Below are 25,014 nucleotides of genomic sequence, written 5' to 3' on the forward strand. Positions count from 1 at the left end.
GATGTGTTGTTACACTCATGTGTTGTTACACTCATGTGTTGTTACACTGATGTGTTGTTACACTGATGTGTTGTTACACTGATGTGTTGTTACACTCATGTGTTGTTACACTCATGTGTTGTTACACTCATGTGTTGTTACACTGATGTGTTGTTACACTCATGTGTTGTTACACTCATGTGTTGTTACACTCATGTGTTGTTACACTCATGTGTTGTTACACTCATGTGTTGTTACACTGATGTGTTGTTACACTGATGTGTTGTTACACTCATGTGTTGTTACACTGATGTGTTGTTACACTGATGTGTTGTTACACTCATGTGTTGTTACACTGATGTGTTGTTACACTCATGTGTTGTTACACTCATGTGTTGTTACACTCATGTGTTGTTACACTGATGTGTTGTTACACTCATGTGTTGTTACACTCATGTGTTGTTACACTCATGTGTTGTTACACTCATGTGTTGTTACACTCATGTGTTGTTACACTCATGTGTTGTTACACACTCATGATAAATGTACACAAATCTCAAGCCTCATTTGATGATTAAAAAAGTGTTCAACTAACTTTTTGTGAGAAGTGTGTTCTCTGAATTAACATGTTTAGTTGAACATTACAGGGTTGTGTTAATGTTAACACATTAGTTAGTTAACTTATTTATTTACACATAGTTTAACGTTTTAATTCTAATTAATCCAAACATGAAAACATATTGAATTTAAAACGTTTATTTTTGTATTTTTGTGTAGCGATAAGTGTAAAAATAACATTCATTTGAAAATAAAACGTTTTAATCGTTTAAAAAAAAACGTAAGTATCTTTTAATTATTGAATTCAATTAATCAATCATATTTTATAACTTCAAAGAAACATCATTTAAATAGGATCAATAAAGTTCTACCTAACATAGTTCAACGTTTTCAGTATTAAATGAAGGAATATTCTGACACTGATTTACTTCAACACCATCAACACTTGAAAGTTTAATTGATTTATATTTATTTGAGCTCAAATGTTTTGGATCCTTGTGAGATAAAGTCTGACCAGGATTTAATTAAAGTCAAATTGTTGTCAAATGTTGTCGATACTTATATATAATTATACTTATATCATCAATAAAGTTCTAGTTTCCTATTTTAACTTTAGCTTTTCACACAATATCTTACATTTTTATTATATAATTAATATCCTTAATCATTTCTGAGCCAATGTTTTTCTTAGTAGAATATATTTATTTATTTCTACTTTTCTTTGGCAAAGATACACGTGTGTTGTCGCGCCCTCTGTCGGAAGATGACGTCATGACATGTGAGACTTTTAATTGGTGGAAAGATCTTCCGTGACGTCACACATCAGCGACGGTGAATAAAAGTAACATCGATAAAATCAATGATTTCATGGCATCAAAGCTCGTGGCTGTGATGACAACAACACACTTATTGTCACGTGTTTAACGACAAGACTCACAAGAATCAAACATGACGAGAAAATAAATCATTTTAAATTCACTCTCGTTGATGCAGAAAAATCCCTGGAAAATATTAATTATCGACTTAATCTGAACCGCACTGGGTTGGTATTTATTTTATTAATAATTATTAATTGGACTTTAAATATAACCTTTTGATAGTTTTTTGAGACTTTTATCCTCTTTTTGGCCTTTTTGTGAGAATTTTCTTCAAAATAATTAGATTTAATTTCTTTAAAAAAAACGTTTATTTTTTATTTTATATAATTTATTTATTTGTTCTATATATTTTTATATTATATATTTAATACAGAAATATATTTAACATTTGAGTGAATATTGACATTTTTAATATTAAAAAAAAAATACAAATAAGAAGTATAACGAATTTACAGCAGTTACAATTCAAGATATTTCGTTTTTTATTTTTGTTATTTGTATTGTATTTATATATTAGTTTTTTTTTAACTTGTGTGTTAAGTTTTTCTCATCATATTCTGGCTCCGTTTTCTTCCATCTTGACGGCCCCTTACAGTCACACTTTATAACGCGGCCCCTAAAGGAGGTCCAGCAGCCCACGCCTGCTCTAGTGTCTACGTTACAAAAACAGCGTCAGCGTGGAAGACTTTATTTCACGTTCAGGTGCAGGGAGACACAGAGTATCCCAGACAAAGCCACTCGTTGGTGAACTCCACGTATCCGGGGGTCGTGGCGAGTCCACTTCCTGCAGAGACATGAGGGTGAGATTATAATCCGGATCACGAGGGTGAGATTATAATCCGGATCACGAGGGTGAGATTATAATCCGGATCACGAGGGTGAGATTATAATCCGGATCACGATGCTGAGATTATAATCCGGATCACGAGGGTGAGATTATAATCCGGATCACGAGGCTGAGATTATAATCCGGATCACGAGGCTGAGATTATAATCCGGATCACGAGGGTGAGATTATAATCCGGATCACGAGGGTGAGATTATAATCCGGATCACGAGGCTGAGATTATAATCCGGATCACGAGGCTGAGATTATAATCTGGATCACGAGGCTGAGATTATAATCTGGATCACGAGGCTGAGATTATAATCCGGATCACGAGGCTGAGATTATAATCCGGATCACGAGGGTGAGATTATAATCCGGATCACGAGGCTGAGATTATAATCCGGATCACGAGGGTGAGATTATAATCCGGATCACGAGGGTGAGATTATAATCCGGATCACGAGGCTGAGATTATAATCCGGATCACGAGGCTGAGATTATAATCCGGATCACGAGGGTGAGATTATAATCCGGATCACGAGGTGATTCTCCGGGTCGTACCTTTGATCACGGACTGGAGGTTGCAGTAGTTGGTTCCGTTGTCGAACGGGCTGAACCAGGACTGAGACACGGACGAACCCTGGCGAGCGAAGACGGGGTCAGATGAAGAAGAAGGAGGTTCATCACAGGTGAGATCTCACCTGGATCCTGCAGCCGGCGTCCAGACTCGTGGGGATCATGGTGAAGTTGACGCTCTCCAGGTAAGTCAGCTCTGAGGTGTGGTTGGCCTGGATCAGGGCAGGGGTCATGGCGCCCAGCTGGACACGGGTCAGAGGTCAGAGGTCGCTCTCGGTGGAACATGTGACACAGAATCTTCCATTGTTTCTGTTTTATCTTTTTTAATTTAAAAATATTCTTCATTTTAACCCAATACTTTTTATTTTCTATTACAACATTGTTTTTTCAGCCAATATATTTAATTTATATTATAATTTAACATTTTTAAAGACATCATTCTAGCAATATTTAATTTTTTATTACTATAATCCTTTTGTTCAGAAAATATTTTTTATTTTTGGTGTAAATTTTCGATGTTTTTATTCTTTTCTCATCAGTAAAATGAATAAAATACAAACATTGACCGTCAATAAAAGCCTGAAAAATACATCTTGAAATGAAAGAAAATAACATTTGAATAAAAACATGTAAAAGTAAATTCATCTCAATCAAGACCATCAGAGTTCAATCTTCACCTTGTATGAACCCATGGCCTTCAGCTGCGTCACCACGGCGACGGTGGCTTCACTGCAGGGGATCCCCACCAACCTGTCAATCATTATTGACGTGTCATTCAAAGTTACACTTCAAAGACAATCACAATTTAAAAGGTTACTTTTTATGTTTATTTAACCAGAAATATGTCAACATTACATTGTTTATTTGAATTAAAACAACATTTAAAATATGTTTTTATTCTTTATCAATTCTTCACTTCAAACAACACAAGTTTTGTAGAACAGAAATTTTCTTGAACACAATTATGTGAAGAATATTGAAGATATATTTGATATATTTAACTCTATTTATTGAAGATGTATTTAACTATATATTGAAGATATATTTGATATATTTAACTCTATTTATTGAAGATGTATTTAACTATATATTAAGGATATATTTGATATATTTAACTCTATTTATTGAAGATGTATTTCACTATATATTGAAGATGTATTTAACTATATATTGAAGATATATTTGATATATTTAACTCTATTTATTGAAGATGTATTTAACTATATATTGAAGATATATTTGATATATTTAACTCTATTTATTGAAGATATATTTGATATATTTAACCCTATTTATTGAAGATGTATTTAAGTAAGTAAGTAAGTAAGTCATTTTTTATTTGTATAGCGCTTTTCCAGACCAGGGTCACAAAGCTATTTTATTTAACTATATATTAACATTATATAATATATTATATTGTATATTTTATATATATATAAAATATACAATATAATATATTATATTATATATCATATATATATATATATTTATTAAACTATATATTGAAGATATATTTGATATATTTAACCACATATTCAGGATTTTTTTAACCACAAAATATTAAAAGATATATTTGATATATTTAAGTAAGTAAGTAAGTAATTTATATTTATACAGTGTTTTCTAGACTAGGGTCACAACTGTATATATTGAAGATGTATTTGATATATTTAACCACATATTCAGGATATTTTTACCCATAAATATTAAAGATATATTTGATATTTTAACCATAAATATTAAAGATATATTTGATATATTTAAACCATAAATACTAAAGATATATTTGATATTTTAACCATAAATATTAAGATATATTTGATATTTTAACCATAAATATTAAAGATATATTTGATATATTTAAACCATAAATACTAAAGATATATTTGACATTTTTAACCATAAATATTGAAGATATATTTTAACCATAAATATTAAGATATATTTGATATTTTAACCATAAATATTAAGATATATTTGATATTTTAACCATATATATTAAGATATATTTGACATTTTTAACCATAAATATTGAAGATATATTTAACCATAAATATTAAGATATATTTGATATTTTTAACCATAAATATTAAGATATATTTGATATTTTAACCATAAATATTAAGATATATTTGACATTTTTAACCATAAATATTGAAGATATATTTTAACCATAAATATTAAGATATATTTGACATTTTTAACCATAAATATTAAGATATATTTTAACCATAAATATTAAGATATATTTGACTCACCAGACGATCTTGCAGGCGGCGCGCGTGTCCACAGGAAGTCCGCAGGTGAAGAAGGAGGAAGTGACGAGCAGAGCAGAGACGAGCAGCAGAATCTTCACAGACATGATGAGGATCAATAAAGTTCTACCTTATGATGGTGAGGATCAGAGACGAATGATGGTGAGGATCAATAAAGTTCTACCTTCCTATGAGGGTCAGAGACGAGACGTTCCTCTTTATAGACGCCAGAGTGTCAACTCATGGTCTGCGTGGAAACTGATTTGTGTGACAGTTGTTGTGTGTCACACAATTCAATTACACACTTCAATTAAACACACTCCAATTAAACACACTTCAATTACACACACTTCAAATAAACACACTTTAGTGAAACACACTTCATGATTTCTTTAGTTTTTAAAGTCAAGATCACGATATAAAACCAACATTTGATGCGAATATAAAACAGAAACAAACACTTAAACTTAACTTAACTTGAGTTGTGTGTGTGAAGTCGTGTCGTCACATGATCGCGTCACTAATTGACGCTTCTTTGTCACGTAATCAAAGCGCGTCGACGTTAATCAACCGTGACGTCATTTTCTTCAGAGTGACCGCATTTCAATTTAACCTCAGACTCTGTTGTCACGTGACTCTCAAGAGTCCGTCACGAGTTGTTTACACCTGTGTGTGTGTTTGTGTATGCGTGTGTGTGTGTGTGTGTGTGAGTGTGTGTTTGAGTAAATGTGTGAGCGTGTGTGTGTTTGTGTGTGAGTGTGTGTGTGAATGTGTGAGTGTGTGTGTTTGTGTATGCGTGAGTGTGTGAGGGGGTGAGTGTGTGTGTTTGTGTATGCGTGTGTGTGTGAATGTGTGAGTGTGTGTGTTTGTGTATGCGTGAGTGTGTGAATGTGTGAGTGTGTGTGTGTTTGTGTATGCGTGAGTGTGTGAATGTGTGAGTGTGTGTGTTTGTGTATGCGTGTGTGTGTGAATGTGTGAGTGTGTGTGTGTTTGAGTGTGTGTTTGAGTGTGTGTGTGTGAGTGTGTTTTTGAGTAAATGTGTGAGCGTGTGAGGGGGTGAGTGTGTGTGTTTGTGTGTGAGTGTGTGTTTGAGTAAATGTGTGAGCGTGTGCATGTATGTGTGTGAGTGTGTGTGTGAGTGTGTGTTTGAGTAAATGTGTGAGGGGGTGAGTGTGTGTGTTTGTGTGTGAGTGTGTGTTTGAGTAAATGTGTGAGGGGGTGAGTGTGTGTGTTTGTGTGTGAGTGTGTGTTTGAGTAAATGTTTGAGCGTGTGAGGGGGTGAGTGTGTGTGTTTGTGTGTGAGTGTGTGTTTGAGTAAATGTGTGAGCGTGTGCATGTATGTGTGTGAGTGTGTGTGTGTGTGTGTGAGTACGTGTGTGTGAGACGTGTAGGTATGTGTGTGTGTGTGTTTGAGTACGTGTGTGTGAGAGAGACGTGTAAGTGTGTGTGTTTGAGTACGTGTGTGAGTGTGTGTGTGAGTGTTTGAGTGTGTGTGTGTGTGTGTGAGTGTTTGAGTGTGTGTGAGTGTTTGAGTGTGTGAGTGTGCGTGTGCGTGCGTGCGCGCGCGGGGATGAAGAAAAGAAGTTCGTCTTTATTTCTGTCGCCTGGTCTCTGGATAAGAATGCAGGTGCGGCCTGTGGCCTGTAGAGGGCGGCAGAGCAGTTTTAATAAAGCTAATATATTTATTAAAAATGTAAATAAATTGTTTATCTTCTTCTTAAATCGCTAACCATTGATTAAAATATAAAATGTGAAATAAAATCGGTTAAAAATAACAATTCATTATTTAAGATCTTTTTTTTTCGTAAAAAAACCCACCCATGTCACGTGACGTCACGTTTAAAACTACCTTAAACGATTCTTCCTGAAACATGGAGGCTTTAAAATATTAATAACTTAATTAATGACTTTATCTTTATCACTAACGAGTCCCGTGAACGAAGAAGAAGACGAGGAACCCTGCTGTGACGTCACGACACGTGATTTATAGGGAGAACCAACTTTTATTTACGTTCTTAGTTAAAAACGTGTCGGTATTTAGTTTAATTAATTAATTAATTAGATGTATGTTATTATTTAACGTTTATTTGTCAGCGTGACTGGAACTTTATTGTCCCTCTTTTCAACAGAACGTTTTTTAAAAGTGTGTCCAAGCAAATGTCAATCTTTAATGCACACAACATCCATTAAAGAGAAGTTAAAATATAATATTATAATTATTTTGCTTCTACGAGAATCCCGTAGTGTCTCGCGAGATCTAACAGTTCTCGCTGCGCGTTGGCTTAAGTCGGTGAGTTTTGTCTTCGTTATTTCAACACAAACTGAGGTTTAAATCTATTTAAAACCTTCAAGTCCTGATCGATAACATGTATCGATCGATTAAGTTATTGCTGATCAGATCAAAAGAGTCGTTTATCTCATAAATCGATTAGAAAGTCCTTTTTCGATCATCGTTGCACGATTGACTTTTGGTGCATGTTTTTATTTTCGTATTTAAATAAATAAAATAAAACATTTCAGATTATTTTACATGTTTTCACTCGTGTGCGGTTTAAAGTTCAAAGGTCACCCTTCTGTTGTGAAGCTTTACTGGTCAATGAATGTTAGTGCACAACACACACACACACACACTTGAATGAAACATTGACGCAACTCAAGGTAACACACACACACACACACCCCCCCCCCCCCCACACACACACACACACACGCACACAACAACAACACACCAAAACATGCAAGAACAAACGCATGAACACAAACACACAAACCAATACTGAACAACACACACAGACTCGCACCTAGAAAAACTAAAGAATTCACACATATACACACAAACACTAAACAATACATACACAAACACAAACACACACAATCGACTTGTATGAAACCACACACATAAACATGCACAAACAAATGCATGAACACAAACACACAAACAAACACTAAACAACTCACACACACGGAGACTAAACAACTCACACATACACACGAAAACTAAACAACACATACACACAAACATCAACATTAAGCAAAAAATATGCACAAACGCTAAACTACATAAATCACTCAGACCCACAAACAGACACACGCAAACAACCACAATGTTTATGTGTGTTGGTGTATTACACACAAACACTCAACTACACACACAAACACTGAACTACACAAACAAACAAACTATACACACAACCCCAAAATACACACACAAACACTAAACTACACACACAGACACTAAACTACACACACAAACACTAAACTACACACACAAACACTAAACTACACACACAAACACTAAACTATACACACAGACACTAAACTACACACACAAACACTAAACTACACACACAGACACTAAACTACACACACAAACACTAAACTACACACACAAACACTAAACTACACACACAAACACTTAACTACACACACAAACACTAGACTATATACACAGACACTAAATTACACACACAAACACTAAACTACACACACATACACTAAACTACGCACATAAACACTAAACTACACACACAGACACCAAACTACACACACAGACACTAAACTACACACACAGACACTAAACTACATACACAAACACTAAACTACACACACAGACACTAAACTACACACACAAACACTAAACTACACACACAGACACTAAACTACATACACAAACACTAAACTACACACACAGACACTAAACTACACACACAAACACTAAACTACACACACATACACTAAAATACTTACAAACACTAAACTACACACACAGACACTCAAATACACACACAGACACTAAACTACACACACAGACACTAAACTACATACACAAACACTAAACTACACACACAGACACTAAACTACACACACAAACACTAAACTACACACACAGACACTAAAATACATACAAACACTAAACTACACACACAGACACTCAAATACACACACAGACACTAAACTACACACACAAACACTAAACTACACACACAAACACTTAACTACACACACAAACACTAGACTATATACACAGACACTAAACTACACACACAAACACTAAACTACACACACAAACACTAAACTATACACACAGACACTAAACTACACACACAAACACTAAACTACACACACAGACACTAAACTACACACACAAACACTAAACTACACACACAAACACTAAACTACACACACAAACACTTAACTACACACACAAACACTAGACTATATACACAGACACTAAACTACACACACAAACACTAAACTACACACACATACACTAAACTACGCACATAAACACTAAACTACACACACAGACACCAAACTACACACACAGACACTAAAATACACACACAGACACTAAACTACATACACAAACACTAAACTACACACACAGACACTAAACTACACACACAAACACTAAACTACACACACAGACACTAAACTACATACACAAACACTAAACTACACACACAGACACTAAACTACACACACAAACACTAAACTACACACACATACACTAAAATACTTACAAACACTAAACTACACACACAGACACTCAAATACACACACAGACACTAAACTACACACACAGACACTAAACTACATACACAAACACTAAACTACACACACAGACACTAAACTACACACACAAACACTAAACTACACACACAGACACTAAAATACATACAAACACTAAACTACACACACAGACACTCAAATACACACACGGACACTAAACTACAAACACTAAACTACACACACAAACACTTAACTACACACACAAACACTAGACTATATACACAGACACTAAACTACACACACAAACACTAAACTACACACACAAACACTAAACTACACACACACACAGACACTAAACTACACACACAAACACTAAACTACACACACAGACACTAAACTACAGACACTAAACTACAGACACTAAACTACACACACAAACACTAAACTACACACACAAACACTAAACTACACACACAAACACTTAACTACACACACAAACACTAGACTATATACACAGACACTAAACTACACACACAAACACTAAACTACACACACAGACACTAAACTACACACACAAACACTAAACTACACACACACACAAACACTAAACTACACACACAGACACTAAACTACATACACAAACACTAAACTACACACACAGACACTAAACTACACACACAAACACTAAACTACACACACAGACACTAAACTACATACACAAACACTAAACTACACACACAGACACTAAACTACACACACAAACACTAAACTACACACACATACACTAAAATACTTACAAACACTAAACTACACTCACAGACACTCAAATACACACACAGACACTAAACTACACACACAGACACTAAACTACATACACAAACACTAAACTACACACACAGACACTAAACTACACACACAAACACTAAACTACACACACAGACACTAAAATACATACAAACACTAAACTACACACACAGACACTCAAATACACACACAGACACTAAACTACACACACAAACACTAAACTACACACACAAACACTTAACTACACACACAAACACTAGACTATATACACAGACACTAAACTACACACACAAACACTAAACTACACACACAAACACTAAACTACACACACAAACACTAAACTACACACACAGACACTAAACTACACACACAAACACTAAACTACACACACAGACACTAAACTACAGACACTAAACTACAGACACTAAACTACACACACAAACACTAAACTACACACACAAACACTAAACTACACACACAAACACTTAACTACACACACAAACACTAGACTATATACACAGACACTAAACTACACACACAAACACTAAACTACACACACAGACACTAAACTACACACACAAACACTAAACTACACACACAAACACTAAACTACACACACAGACACTAAACTACACACACAAACACTAAACTACACACACAGACACTAAACTACACACACAAACACTAAACTACACACACAAACACTAAACTACACACACAAACACTTAATTACACACACAAACACTAGACTATATACACAGACACTAAACTACACACACAAACACTAAACTACACACACATACACTAAACTACGCACATAAACACTAAACTACACACACAGACACTAAACTACACACACAGACACTAAACTACACACACAAACACTAAACTACACACACAGACACTAAACTACATACACAAACACTAAACTACACACACAGACACTAAACTACACACACAAACACTAAACTGCACACACATACACTAAATACATACAAACACTAAACTACACACACAGACACTCAAATACACACACAGACACTAAACTACACACACAGACACTAAACTACATACACAAACACTAAACTACACACACAGACACTAAACTACACACACAAACACTAAACTACACACACAGACACTAAAATACATACAAACACTAAACTACACACACAGACACTCAAATACACACACAGACACTAAACTACACACACAAACACTAAACTACACACACAAACACTTAACTACACACACAAACACTAGACTATATACACAGACACTAAACTACACACACAAACACTAAACTACACACACAGACACTAAACTACACACACAAACACTAAACTACACACACAGACACTAAACTACAGACACTAAACTACACACACAAACACTAAACTACACACACAAACACTAAACTACACACACAAACACTTAACTACACATACAAACACTAGACTATATACACAGACACTAAACTACACACACAAACACTAAACTACACACACAGACACTAAACTACACACACAAACACTAAACTACACACACAAACACTAAACTACACACACAGACACTAAACTACACACACAGACACTAAACTACACACACAAACACTAAACTACACACACAGACACTAAACTACACACACAAACACTAAACTACACACACAAACACTAAACTACACACACAAACACTTAACTACACACACAAACACTAGACTATATACACAGACACTAAACTACACACACAAACACTAAACTACACACACAGACACTAAACTACGCACATAAACACTAAACTACGCACATAAACACTAAACTACACACACAGACACTAAACTACACACACAAACACTAAACTACATACACAAACACTAAACTACACACACAGACACTAAACTACACACACAAACACTAAACTACACACACAGACACTAAACTACATACACAAACACTAAAATACATACAAACACTAAACTACACACACAGACACTCAAATACACACACAGACACTAAACTACGCACATAAACACTAAACTACGCACATAAACACTAAACTACACACACAGACACTAAACTACACACACAAACACTAAACTACATACACAAACACTAAACTACACACACAGACACTAAACTACACACACAAACACTAAACTACACACACAGACACTAAAATACATACAAACACTAAACTACACACACAGACACTCAAATACACACACAGACACTAAACTACACACACAAACACTAAACTACACACACAAACACTTAACTACACACACAAACACTAGACTATATACACAGACACTAAACTACACACACAAACACTAAACTACACACACAAACACTAAACTACACACACAAACACTAAACTACACACACAGACACTAAACTACACACACAAACACTAAACTACACACACAGACACTAAACTACAGACACTAAACTACAGACACTAAACTACACACACAAACACTAAACTACACACACAAACACTAAACTACACACACAAACACTTAACTACACACACAAACACTAGACTATATACACAGACACTAAACTACACACACAAACACTAAACTACACACACAGACACTAAACTACACATACAAACACTAAACTACACACACAAACACTAAACTACACACACAGACACTAAACTACACACACAAACACTAAACTACACACACAGACACTAAACTACACACACAAACACTAAACTACACACACAAACACTAAACTACACACACAAACACTTAATTACACACACAAACACTAGACTATATACACAGACACTAAACTACACACACAAACACTAAACTACACACACATACACTAAACTACGCACATAAACACTAAACTACACACACAGACACTAAACTACACACACAGACACTAAACTACACACACAAACACTAAACTACACACACAGACACTAAACTACATACACAAACACTAAACTACACACACAGACACTAAACTACACACACAAACACTAAACTGCACACACATACACTAAATACATACAAACACTAAACTACACACACAGACACTCAAATACACACACAGACACTAAACTACACACACAGACACTAAACTACATACACAAACACTAAACTACACACACAGACACTAAACTACACACACAAACACTAAACTACACACACAGACACTAAAATACATACAAACACTAAACTACACACACAGACACTCAAATACACACACAGACACTAAACTACACACACAAACACTAAACTACACACACAAACACTTAACTACACACACAAACACTAGACTATATACACAGACACTAAACTACACACACAAACACTAAACTACACACACAGACACTAAACTACACACACAAACACTAAACTACACACACAGACACTAAACTACAGACACTAAACTACACACACAAACACTAAACTACACACACAAACACTAAACTACACACACAAACACTTAACTACACATACAAACACTAGACTATATACACAGACACTAAACTACACACACAAACACTAAACTACACACACAGACACTAAACTACACACACAAACACTAAACTACACACACAAACACTAAACTACACACACAGACACTAAACTACACACACAGACACTAAACTACACACACAAACACTAAACTACACACACAGACACTAAACTACACACACAAACACTAAACTACACACACAAACACTAAACTACACACACAAACACTTAACTACACACACAAACACTAGACTATATACACAGACACTAAACTACACACACAAACACTAAACTACACACACAGACACTAAACTACGCACATAAACACTAAACTACGCACATAAACACTAAACTACACACACAGACACTAAACTACACACACAAACACTAAACTACATACACAAACACTAAACTACACACACAGACACTAAACTACACACACAAACACTAAACTACACACACAGACACTAAACTACATACACAAACACTAAACTGCACACACAGACACTAAACTACACACACAAACACTAAACTACACACACAGACACTAAAATACATACAAACACTAAACTACACACACAGACACTCAAATACACACACAGACACTAAACTACACACACAGACACTAAACTACATACACAAACACTAAACTACACACACAGACACTAAACTACACACACAAACACTAAACTACACACACAGACACTAAAATACATACAAACACTAAACTACACACACAGACACTCAAATACACACACAGACACTAAACTACACACACAAACACTAAACTACACACACAAACACTAAACTACACACACAAACACTAAACTACACACACAGACACTAAACTACACACACAAACACTAAACTACACACACAAACACTAAACTACACACACAAACACTTAACTACACACACAAACACTAGACTATATACACAGACACTAAACTACACACACAAACACTAAACTACACACACATACACTAAACTACGCACATAAACACTAAACTACACACACAGACACTAAACTACACACAGACACTCAAATACACACACAGACACTAAACTACAGACACTAAACTACATACACAAACACTAAACTACACACACAAACACTAAACTACACACACAGACACTAAACTACACACACAAACACTAAACTACACACACAGACACTAAACTACACACACAAACACTAAACTACACACACAGACACTAAACTACACACACAAACACTAAACTACACACACAAACACTAAACTACACACACAAACACTTAACTACACACACAAACACTAGACTATATACACAGACACTAAACTACACACACAAACACTAAACTACACACACAGACACTAAACTACGCACATAAACACTAAACTACACACACAGACACTAAACTACACACACAAACACTAAACTACATACACAAACACTAAACTACACACACAGACACTAAACTACACACACAAACACTAAACTACACACACAGACACTAAACTACGTACACAAACACTAAACTACACACACAGACACTAAACTACACACACAAACACTAAACTACACACACAGACACTAAAATACATACAAACACTAAACTACACACACAGACACTCAAATACACACACAGACACTAAACTACACACACAGACACTAAACTACATACACAAACACTAAACTACACACACAGACACTAAACTACACACACAAACACTAAACTACACACACAGACACTAAAATACATACAAACACTAAACTACACACACAGACACTCAAATACACACACAGACACTAAACTACACACACAAACACTAAACTACACACACAAACACTAAACTACACACACAAACACTAAACTACACACACAGACACTAAACTACACACACAAACACTAAACTACACACACAAACACTAAACTACACACACAAACACTTAACTACACACACAAACACTAGACTATATACACAGACACTAAACTACACACACAAACACTAAACTACACACACATACACTAAACTAAACACACAGACACTAAACTACACACACAAACACTAAACTACACACACAGACACTAAACTACAGACACTAAACTACACACACAAACACTAAACTACACACACAAACACTAAACTACACACACAAACACTTAACTACACATACAAACACTAGACTATATACACAGACACTAAACTACACACACAAACACTAAACTACACACACAGACACTAAACTACACACACAAACACTAAACTACACACACAAACACTAAACTACACACACAGACACTAAACTACACACACAGACACTAAACTACACACACAAACACTAAACTACACACACAAACACTAAACTACACACACAGACACTAAACTACACACACAAACACTAAACTACACACACAGACACTAAACTACACACACAAACACTAAACTACACACACAAACACTAAACTACACACACAAACACTTAACTACACACACAAACACTAGACTATATACACAGACACTAAACTACACACACAAACACTAAACTACACACACAGACACTAAACTACGCACATAAACACTAAACTACACACACAGACACTAAACTACACACACAAACACTAAACTACATACACAAACACTAAACTACACACACAGACACTAAACTACACACACAAACACTAAACTACACACACAGACACTAAACTACATACACAAACACTAAACTACACACACAGACACTAAACTACACACATAAACACTAAACTACACACACAGACACTAAACTACACACACAAACACTAAACTACATACACAAACACTAAACTACACACACAGACACTAAACTACACACACAAACACTAAACTACACACACAGACACTAAACTACATACACAAACACTAAACTACACACACAGACACTAAACTACACACAGAAACACTAAACTACACACACAGACACTAAAATACATACAAACACTAAACTACACACACAGACACTCAAATACACACACAGACACTAAACTACACACACAGACACTAAACTACATACACAAACACTAAACTACACACACAGACACTAAACTACACACACAAACACTAAACTACACACACAGACACTAAAATACATACAAACACTAAACTACACACACAGACACTCAAATACACACACAGACACTAAACTACACACACAAACACTAAACTACACACACAAACACTAAACTACACACACAAACACTAAACTACACACACAGACACTAAACTACACACACAAACACTAAACTACACACACAAACACTAAACTACACACACAAACACTTAACTACACACACAAACACTAGACTATATACACAGACACTAAACTACACACACAAACACTAAACTACACACACATACACTAAACTACGCACATAAACACTAAACTACACACACAGACACTAAACTACACACACAGACACTAAACTACACACACAGACACTAAACTACATACACAAACACTAAACTACACACACAGACACTAAACTACATACACAAACACTAAACTACACACACAGACACTAAACTACACACACAAACACTAAACTGCACACACAGACACTAAATTTATACAAACACTAAACTACACACACAGACACTCAAATACACACACAGACACTAAACTACACACACAGACACTAAAATACATACACAAACACTAAACTACACACACAGACACTAAACTACACACACAAACACTAAACTACACACACAGACACTAAAATACATACAAACACTAAACTACACACACAGACACTCAAATACACACACAGACACTAAACTACACACACAAACACTAAACTACACACACAAACACTTAACTACACACACAAACACTAGACTATATACACAGACACTAAACTACACACACAAACACTAAACTACACACACAGACACTAAACTACAGACACTTAACTACACACACAAACACTAAACTACACACACAAACACTAAACTACACACACAAACACTTAACTACACATACAAACACTAGACTATATACACAGACACTAAACTACACACACAAACACTAAACTACACACACAGACACTAAACTACACACACAAACACTAAACTACACACACAAACACTAAACTACACACACAGACACTAAACTACACACACAAACACTAAACTACACACACAGACACTAAACTACACACACAAACACTAAACTACACACACAGACACTAAACTACACACACAAACACTAAACTACACACACAAACACTAAACTACACACACAAACACTTAACTACACACACAAACACTAGACTATATACACAGACACTAAACTACACACACAAACACTAAACTACACACACAGACACTAAACTACGCACATAAACACTAAACTACACACACAGACACTAAACTACACACACAAACACTAAACTACATACACAAACACTAAACTACACACACAGACACTAAACTACACACACAAACACTAAACTACACACACAGACACTAAACTACATACACAAACACTAAACTACACACACAGACACTAAACTACACACACAAACACTAAACTACACACACAGACACTAAAATACATACAAACACTAAACTACACACACAGACACTCAAATACACACACAGACACTAAACTACACACACAGACACTAAACTACATACACAAACACTAAACTACACACACAGACACTAAACTACACACACAAACACTAAACTACACACACAGACACTAAAATACATACAAACACTAAACTACACACACAGACACTCAAATACACACACAGACACTAAACTACACACACAAACACTAAACTACACACACAAACACTAAACTACACACACAAACACTAAACTACACACACAGACACTAAACTACACACACAAACACTAAACTACACACACAGACACTAAACTACACACACAAACACTAAACTACACACACAGACACTAAACTACATACACAAACACTAAACTACACACACAGACACTAAACTACACACACAAACACTAAACTACACACACAGACACTAAAATACATACAAACACTAAACTACACACACAGACACTCAAATACACACACAGACACTAAACTACACACACAAACACTAAACTACACACACAAACACTAAACTACAGACACTTAACTACACACACAAACACTAAACTACACACACAAACACTAAACTACACACACAAACACTTAACTACACATACAAACACTAGACTATATACACAGACACTAAACTACACACACAAACACTAAACTACACACACAGACACTAAACTACACACACAAACACTAAACTACACACACAAACACTAAACTACACACACAGACACTAAACTACACACACAAACACTAAACTACACACACAGACACTAAACTACACACACAAACACTAAACTACACACACAAACACTAAACTACACACACAAACACTTAACTACACACACAAACACTAGACTATATACACAGACACTAAACTACACACACAAACACTAAACTACACACACAGACACTAAACTACGCACATAAACACTAAACTACACACACAGACACTAAACTACACACACAAACACTAAACTACATACACAAACGCTAAACTACACACACAGACACTAAACTACACACACAGACACTAAACTACACACACAAACACTAAACTACACACACAGACACTAAAATACATACAAACACTAAACTACACACACAGACACTCAAATACACACACAGACACTAAACTACACACACAGACACTAAACTACATACACAAACACTAAACTACACACACAGACACTAAACTACACACACAAACACTAAACTACACACACAGACACTAAAATACATACAAACACTAAACTACACACACAGACACTCAAATACACACACAGACACTAAACTACACACACAAACACTAAACTACACACACAAACACTAAACTACACACACAAACACTAAACTACACACACAGACACTAAACTACACACACAAACACTAAACTACACACACAGACACTAAACTACACACACAAACACTAAACTACACACACAAACACTAAACTACACACACAAACACTTAACTACACACACAAACACTAGACTATATACACAGACACTAAACTACACACACAAACACTAAACTACACACACAAACACTAAACTACACACACATACACTAAACTACGCACACAAACACTAAACTACACACACAAACACTAAACTACACACACAAACACTAAACTACACACACACACACTAAACTACACACATAAACACTAAACTACGCACACAAACACTAAACTACACACACAAACACTAAACTACACACACAAACACTAAACTACACACACAAACACTAAACTACACACACACACTAAACTACACTCACACACTAAACTACACACATAAACACTAAACTACGCACACAAACACTAAACTACACACACAAACACTAAACTACGCACACAAACACTAAACTACACACACAAACACTAAACTACACACACAAACACTAAACTACGCACATAAACACTAAACTACACACACAAACACTAAACTACACACACATACACTAAACTACGCACACAAACACTAAACTACCACACACAGACACTAAACTACGCACACAAACACTAAACTACGCACACAAACACTAAACTACGCACATAAACACTAAACTACACACACAAACACTAAACTACACACACACACAAACGCACATAAATCTCACACACATGTGTTATTGTTGTATTTTCTCAGGACAACATGTCGCAGCTCAGTGGAAAAGTCCAGACGGTTCTGGGTCTTCTGGACCCGGAGCAGCTGGGCCGCACCATGACCCACGAGCACCTGACCATGACCTTCGAGTGCTGCTACTTCCCTCCGGGCCCCGGGGACCCGGCGGTGCCGGAGAACCCGTTCCAGCTGCAGAACCGTCACTGGCTGCAGCAGAACCCGTACGCCTGCCACCAGAACCTGCTGCTGCAGCAGGAGACCGGCGCCGTCAGGGACGAGCTGCTCCAGTACCGGCGGGCCGGAGGCGGAACCATCGTGGAGAACACGACCACCGGCCTCGACCGAGACCTCAAGACCCTCAAGAAGCTCAGTCAAGAGACCGGAGTCCACCTGGTGGCGGGAGCGGGTTATTACGTGGACGCGACCCACAGTGAGGAGACCAAGAGATCCAGCGTTGAGAAGGTTATTGTTATTATTATTAATATTATTATTATTATTGAACATTATTATTAATATTATTGTTCATTATTATTAATAATAATATTATTATTGTTCATTATTATTATTAGTAATATTATTATTATTTATTATTATTATTAATATTACTATTGTTCATTATTATTATTATTAATATTATTATTGTACATTATTATTATTAATAATATGATTGTTCATTATTATTAATAATAATATTATTATTATTGATTATTATTATTAATAATAATAATATTATTGTTCATTATTATTAATAATAATATAATTATTGTTATTATTATTGATTATTATTATTAATATTATTATTGTTTATTATTATTATTATTATTATTGATTATTATTATTAATAATATTATTGTTCATTATTATTAATAATAATATAATTATTGTCCATTATTATTAATAATAATATTATTATTGTTCATTATTATGATTGTTAATATTATTATTATTAATATTATTATTATTGATTATTATTAATAATATTATTATTGTTCATTATTATTAATAATATTATTATTGTTCATTATTATTAATAATATTATTATTGTTTCTATTGTCATCGTTAGTAATCTTGTCAAGTTGTAGTGTGTGAGAGGGTTGTTATCGTTTGTGCATTTGTGTCTGTGTGGGTTTGTTTGTTGTGTATAAGGGTGTGTGTTTGTTGTTTTTGCACTTGCATTAGTGTGTGTTTGTTGTGACTTTTAGTATGTGTGTGTGTGTGTGTAAGAGGGTGTGTTTGTAGCTTCTGCATGTGTGTAAGTGTGTGTTTGTTTGTTGTGTGTGTTGGTTAATGCTTGTATATGAGGGTGTGTTTGTTATTTCTGCATTGGTATCAGTGTGTGTTTGTATGTTATGTCTGTCAGTTAGTGTGTGTGTTTGTTTGTTGTTTTTGCAAATGTATTAGTGTGTGTTTGTTGTGTCTTTTTGTATGTGTGTGTGTAGGAGGGTGTGTGTGTTGCTTCTGCATGTGTGTCAGTGTGTGTTTGTATTTTATGTGTCAGTTAGTGTGTGTGTTTGAGCAAATGTGTTAGTTGTCATGTTTGTTTTGTGGACGTGTGTGGGAGTGTTTGTGTGTTAGAGTGCATGTGTTTCTTCGCTGTGTTACTGTGCGTGTGTAAGTGTGTTTATTTGTGTTGTGTTAGTATATGTATGTGTTCGTTTTCTGTTTTCTGTATGTGTTTGCGTGTCAGTGTTGTATGTAATTGTTGTTTGATGTTAATTTGTTGTCTTTGTGAAAGAGTTTGTTTTATGTGTTTGATTGTTGTGTGATTTGTTTTGTGTGTGTTGTTGTGTGTTTATGTGTGAGACTAAAGCAGTCGAAGGGTGACGTGTGTTGCTGGCTCTGCTGCCCTCCAGTGGTGACCTCGTGTGTAACACCCACAGCTGACGGACGTCATCGTCTCTGAGGTTCTTGACGGCGCTGACGGGACCGAGGTCCGCTGTGGAGTGATCGGGGAGATCGGTACCAGCTGGCCCATCACGGAGAGCGAGACCCGGGTTCTGAAGGCCACGGCTCACGCTCAGGCTCAGCTGGGATGTCCCGTCATCATCCACCCCGGCAGGAACCCGGCGGCTCCGGCCGAGGTGGTCCGGATCCTCCAGGAGGCGGGCGGGGACATCAGCAAGACCGTCATGTCTCACCTGGACAGGTGAGTGTGTCTCACCTGGACAGGTGACACAGGATGGTTCTAATTGGTTCTGGTCTCAGGACTATATTCGAGGAGGCGGAGCTTCTGGAGTTCGCTGGACTCGGCAGTTTCCTGGAATACGACCTGTTTGGAACCGAGATGTTGAATTATCCGTATGACCTGAAGGTCGACATGCCGAGTGACAGTCAGAGGATCAGAGCGTACGAACTATCAACTAATAATGAGGAACCAATAATAAATGAACTAATAATAAATGAACTAATAATAAATGAACTAATAATAAATGAACCAATAATAAATGAACTAATAATAAATGAACTAATAATAAATGAACCAATAATAAATGAACTAATAATAAATGAACCAATAATAAATGAACTAATAATAAATGAACCAATAATAAATGAACTAATAATAAATGAACTAATAATAAATGAACTAATAATAAATGAACTAATAATAAATGAACCAATAATAAATGAACTAATAATAAATGAACCAATAATAAATGAACTAATAATAAATGAACCAATAATAAATGAACTAATAATAAATGAACCAATAATAAATGAACTAATAATAAATGAACCAATAATAAATGAACTCATAATAAATTAACCAATAATAAATGAACTAATAATAAATGAACCAATAATAAATGAACCAATAATAAATGAACTAATAATAAATGAACCAATAATAAATGAACTAATAATAAATGAACCAATAATAAATAAACTAATAATATATGAACCAATAATAAATGAACTAATAATAAATGAACTAATAATAAATGAACTAATAATAAATTAACCAATAATAACTCAACCAACAGTAAATTAACTAATAATAAATTAACTTATAATGATGAACTAATAATAAATGAATTAGTTATGTTGAATTAATAATAAATGAACTTATAATAAATGAACTAATAATAATTTAACTAATAATAAATGAACCAATAATAAATGAACTAATAATAAATGAACTAGTTATGTTGAATTAATAATAAATGAACTAATAATAAATGAACCAATAATAAACTAACTTATAATGTTTAAATAATAATAAATTAACTCATAATAAATGAACTAATACTGAATGAACTAATAATAAATTAACTAATAATACCCTGGTCTCGAAAAGCGCTATATCAATAAATATTACTTACTTACTTACTTACTTACTTAATAAATTAACTAATAATAAATTAACTAGTTATGTTGAACTAATACTGAATGAACTAATAATAAATTAACTAATAATAAATTAACTAGTTATGTTGAACTAATACTGAATGAACTAATAATAACTGAACTAATAATAAATTAACTAATAATAAATTAACTAGTTATGTTGAACTAATACTGAATGAACTAATAATAAATTAACTAATAATAAATTAACTAATAATAAATTAACTAGTTATGTTGAACTAATAATAAATGAACTAATAACGTTAACACATCATGTGACCTTCACCTTTAAATCCTTCATAACAATCACTTTAACAACCTCTCAATTCAATTGTTATTATTGTGTGTTTCTAAGTGTGTATGAATGCTTGTGTGTATGTGTGTGTGTGTGCGCGTGTGTGGTTGTGCGACCATGTTTCTGCTGCGTCCTCAAACTCATCTCTTCCTCCTCAGTCTGACCTTCCTGGTGCAGGAAGGTCACGAGGACAAGGTCGTCGTCTCTCACGACATCCACACCAAGAACCGCCTCAGTAAGTTCGGAGGTCACGGCTTCTCTCACATCCTCAACAACATCGTGCCGAAGATGCTGCGCCGAGGCTTCACTCAGCAGCAGGTGGACAAGATCCTGGTCCACAACCCCCGGCGCTGGCTGACCTTCAAGTGACCTTCAAGTGACCTTCACGGAGCCGCGACCTTCCAAGACGACCTTGAACTGATCCCAGACCAAAGCAAACGATCATGAACTGCAACATTTTCTTCTTCTGTTGATTCAAGCTCTGATCGACGAATGTAAATAAACATCTGTTGCTCAACCATCAGCCGTAACATTATGACCACCTGCACCGTGACCTTGACGAGGTTGATGTTATAGGAATTAAAACATGAACTTAATTGTGAAGAAACAACGTGTGACTGAACTGAAATCAATACCTTGTATTAATCCTGCCAAGGAGGTCAAGAGTGTTTTCAAAGTCACACAAACATGAACATCAGTGACTTTTCTTAAGTATAAATAAATGAAAAAAGAAAATCAGCTGATCTTGA

General features: G+C 35.0%; 1 protein-coding gene and 1 long non-coding RNA gene across 3 annotated transcripts; one reads left to right on the forward strand and one right to left on the reverse strand.

The window, feature by feature from the left end:
• Window positions 1-2,113: 2,113 nt before the first annotated feature.
• Window positions 2,114-5,150, reverse strand: LOC148064216 (uncharacterized). Its single transcript, XR_015713590.1, has 5 exons — window positions 5,079-5,150; window positions 3,498-3,570; window positions 2,946-3,062; window positions 2,806-2,884; window positions 2,114-2,199 (listed from the first exon to the last, which is right to left on the reverse strand). It is a non-coding gene; the product is annotated as an uncharacterized LOC148064216 (long non-coding RNA).
• Window positions 5,151-5,174: 24 nt separating this feature from the next.
• Window positions 5,175-25,014, forward strand: pter (phosphotriesterase related). Of its 2 annotated transcripts, none has more exons than XM_087812017.1 (5): window positions 5,175-5,237; window positions 20,649-21,086; window positions 22,506-22,771; window positions 22,831-22,971; window positions 24,424-25,014. In XM_087812017.1, the coding sequence occupies exons 1-5, from the start codon at window positions 5,181-5,183 to the stop codon at window positions 24,632-24,634; spliced, it is 1,113 nt and encodes a 370-aa protein (XP_087668143.1). In that variant the 5' UTR covers window positions 5,175-5,180; the 3' UTR covers window positions 24,635-25,014. The 2 variants fall into 2 exon arrangements, with proteins under 2 accessions (XP_087668143.1, XP_087668144.1); XM_087812018.1 differs by lacking the exon at window positions 5,175-5,237 and adding an exon at window positions 7,347-7,365.

The sequence above is a fragment of the Callionymus lyra genome, chromosome 16 (assembly GCF_982586985.1).
Source record: "Callionymus lyra chromosome 16, fCalLyr1.hap1.1, whole genome shotgun sequence".
In the NCBI taxonomy this organism is placed as follows: Eukaryota; Metazoa; Chordata; class Actinopteri; order Syngnathiformes; family Callionymidae; genus Callionymus; species Callionymus lyra.

Coding starts and splice junctions, on each gene's coding strand:
- pter (XM_087812017.1), top strand. CDS start 5,181: ATGATGAGGATCAATAAAGTTCTACCTTATGATGGTGAGGATCAGAGA. Junction 22,772..22,830: donor GTCATGTCTCACCTGGACAG/GTGAGTGTGTCT, acceptor TTCTGGTCTCAG/GACTATATTCGAGGAGGCGG. Junction 22,972..24,423: donor GACAGTCAGAGGATCAGAGC/GTACGAACTATC, acceptor CTTCCTCCTCAG/TCTGACCTTCCTGGTGCAGG.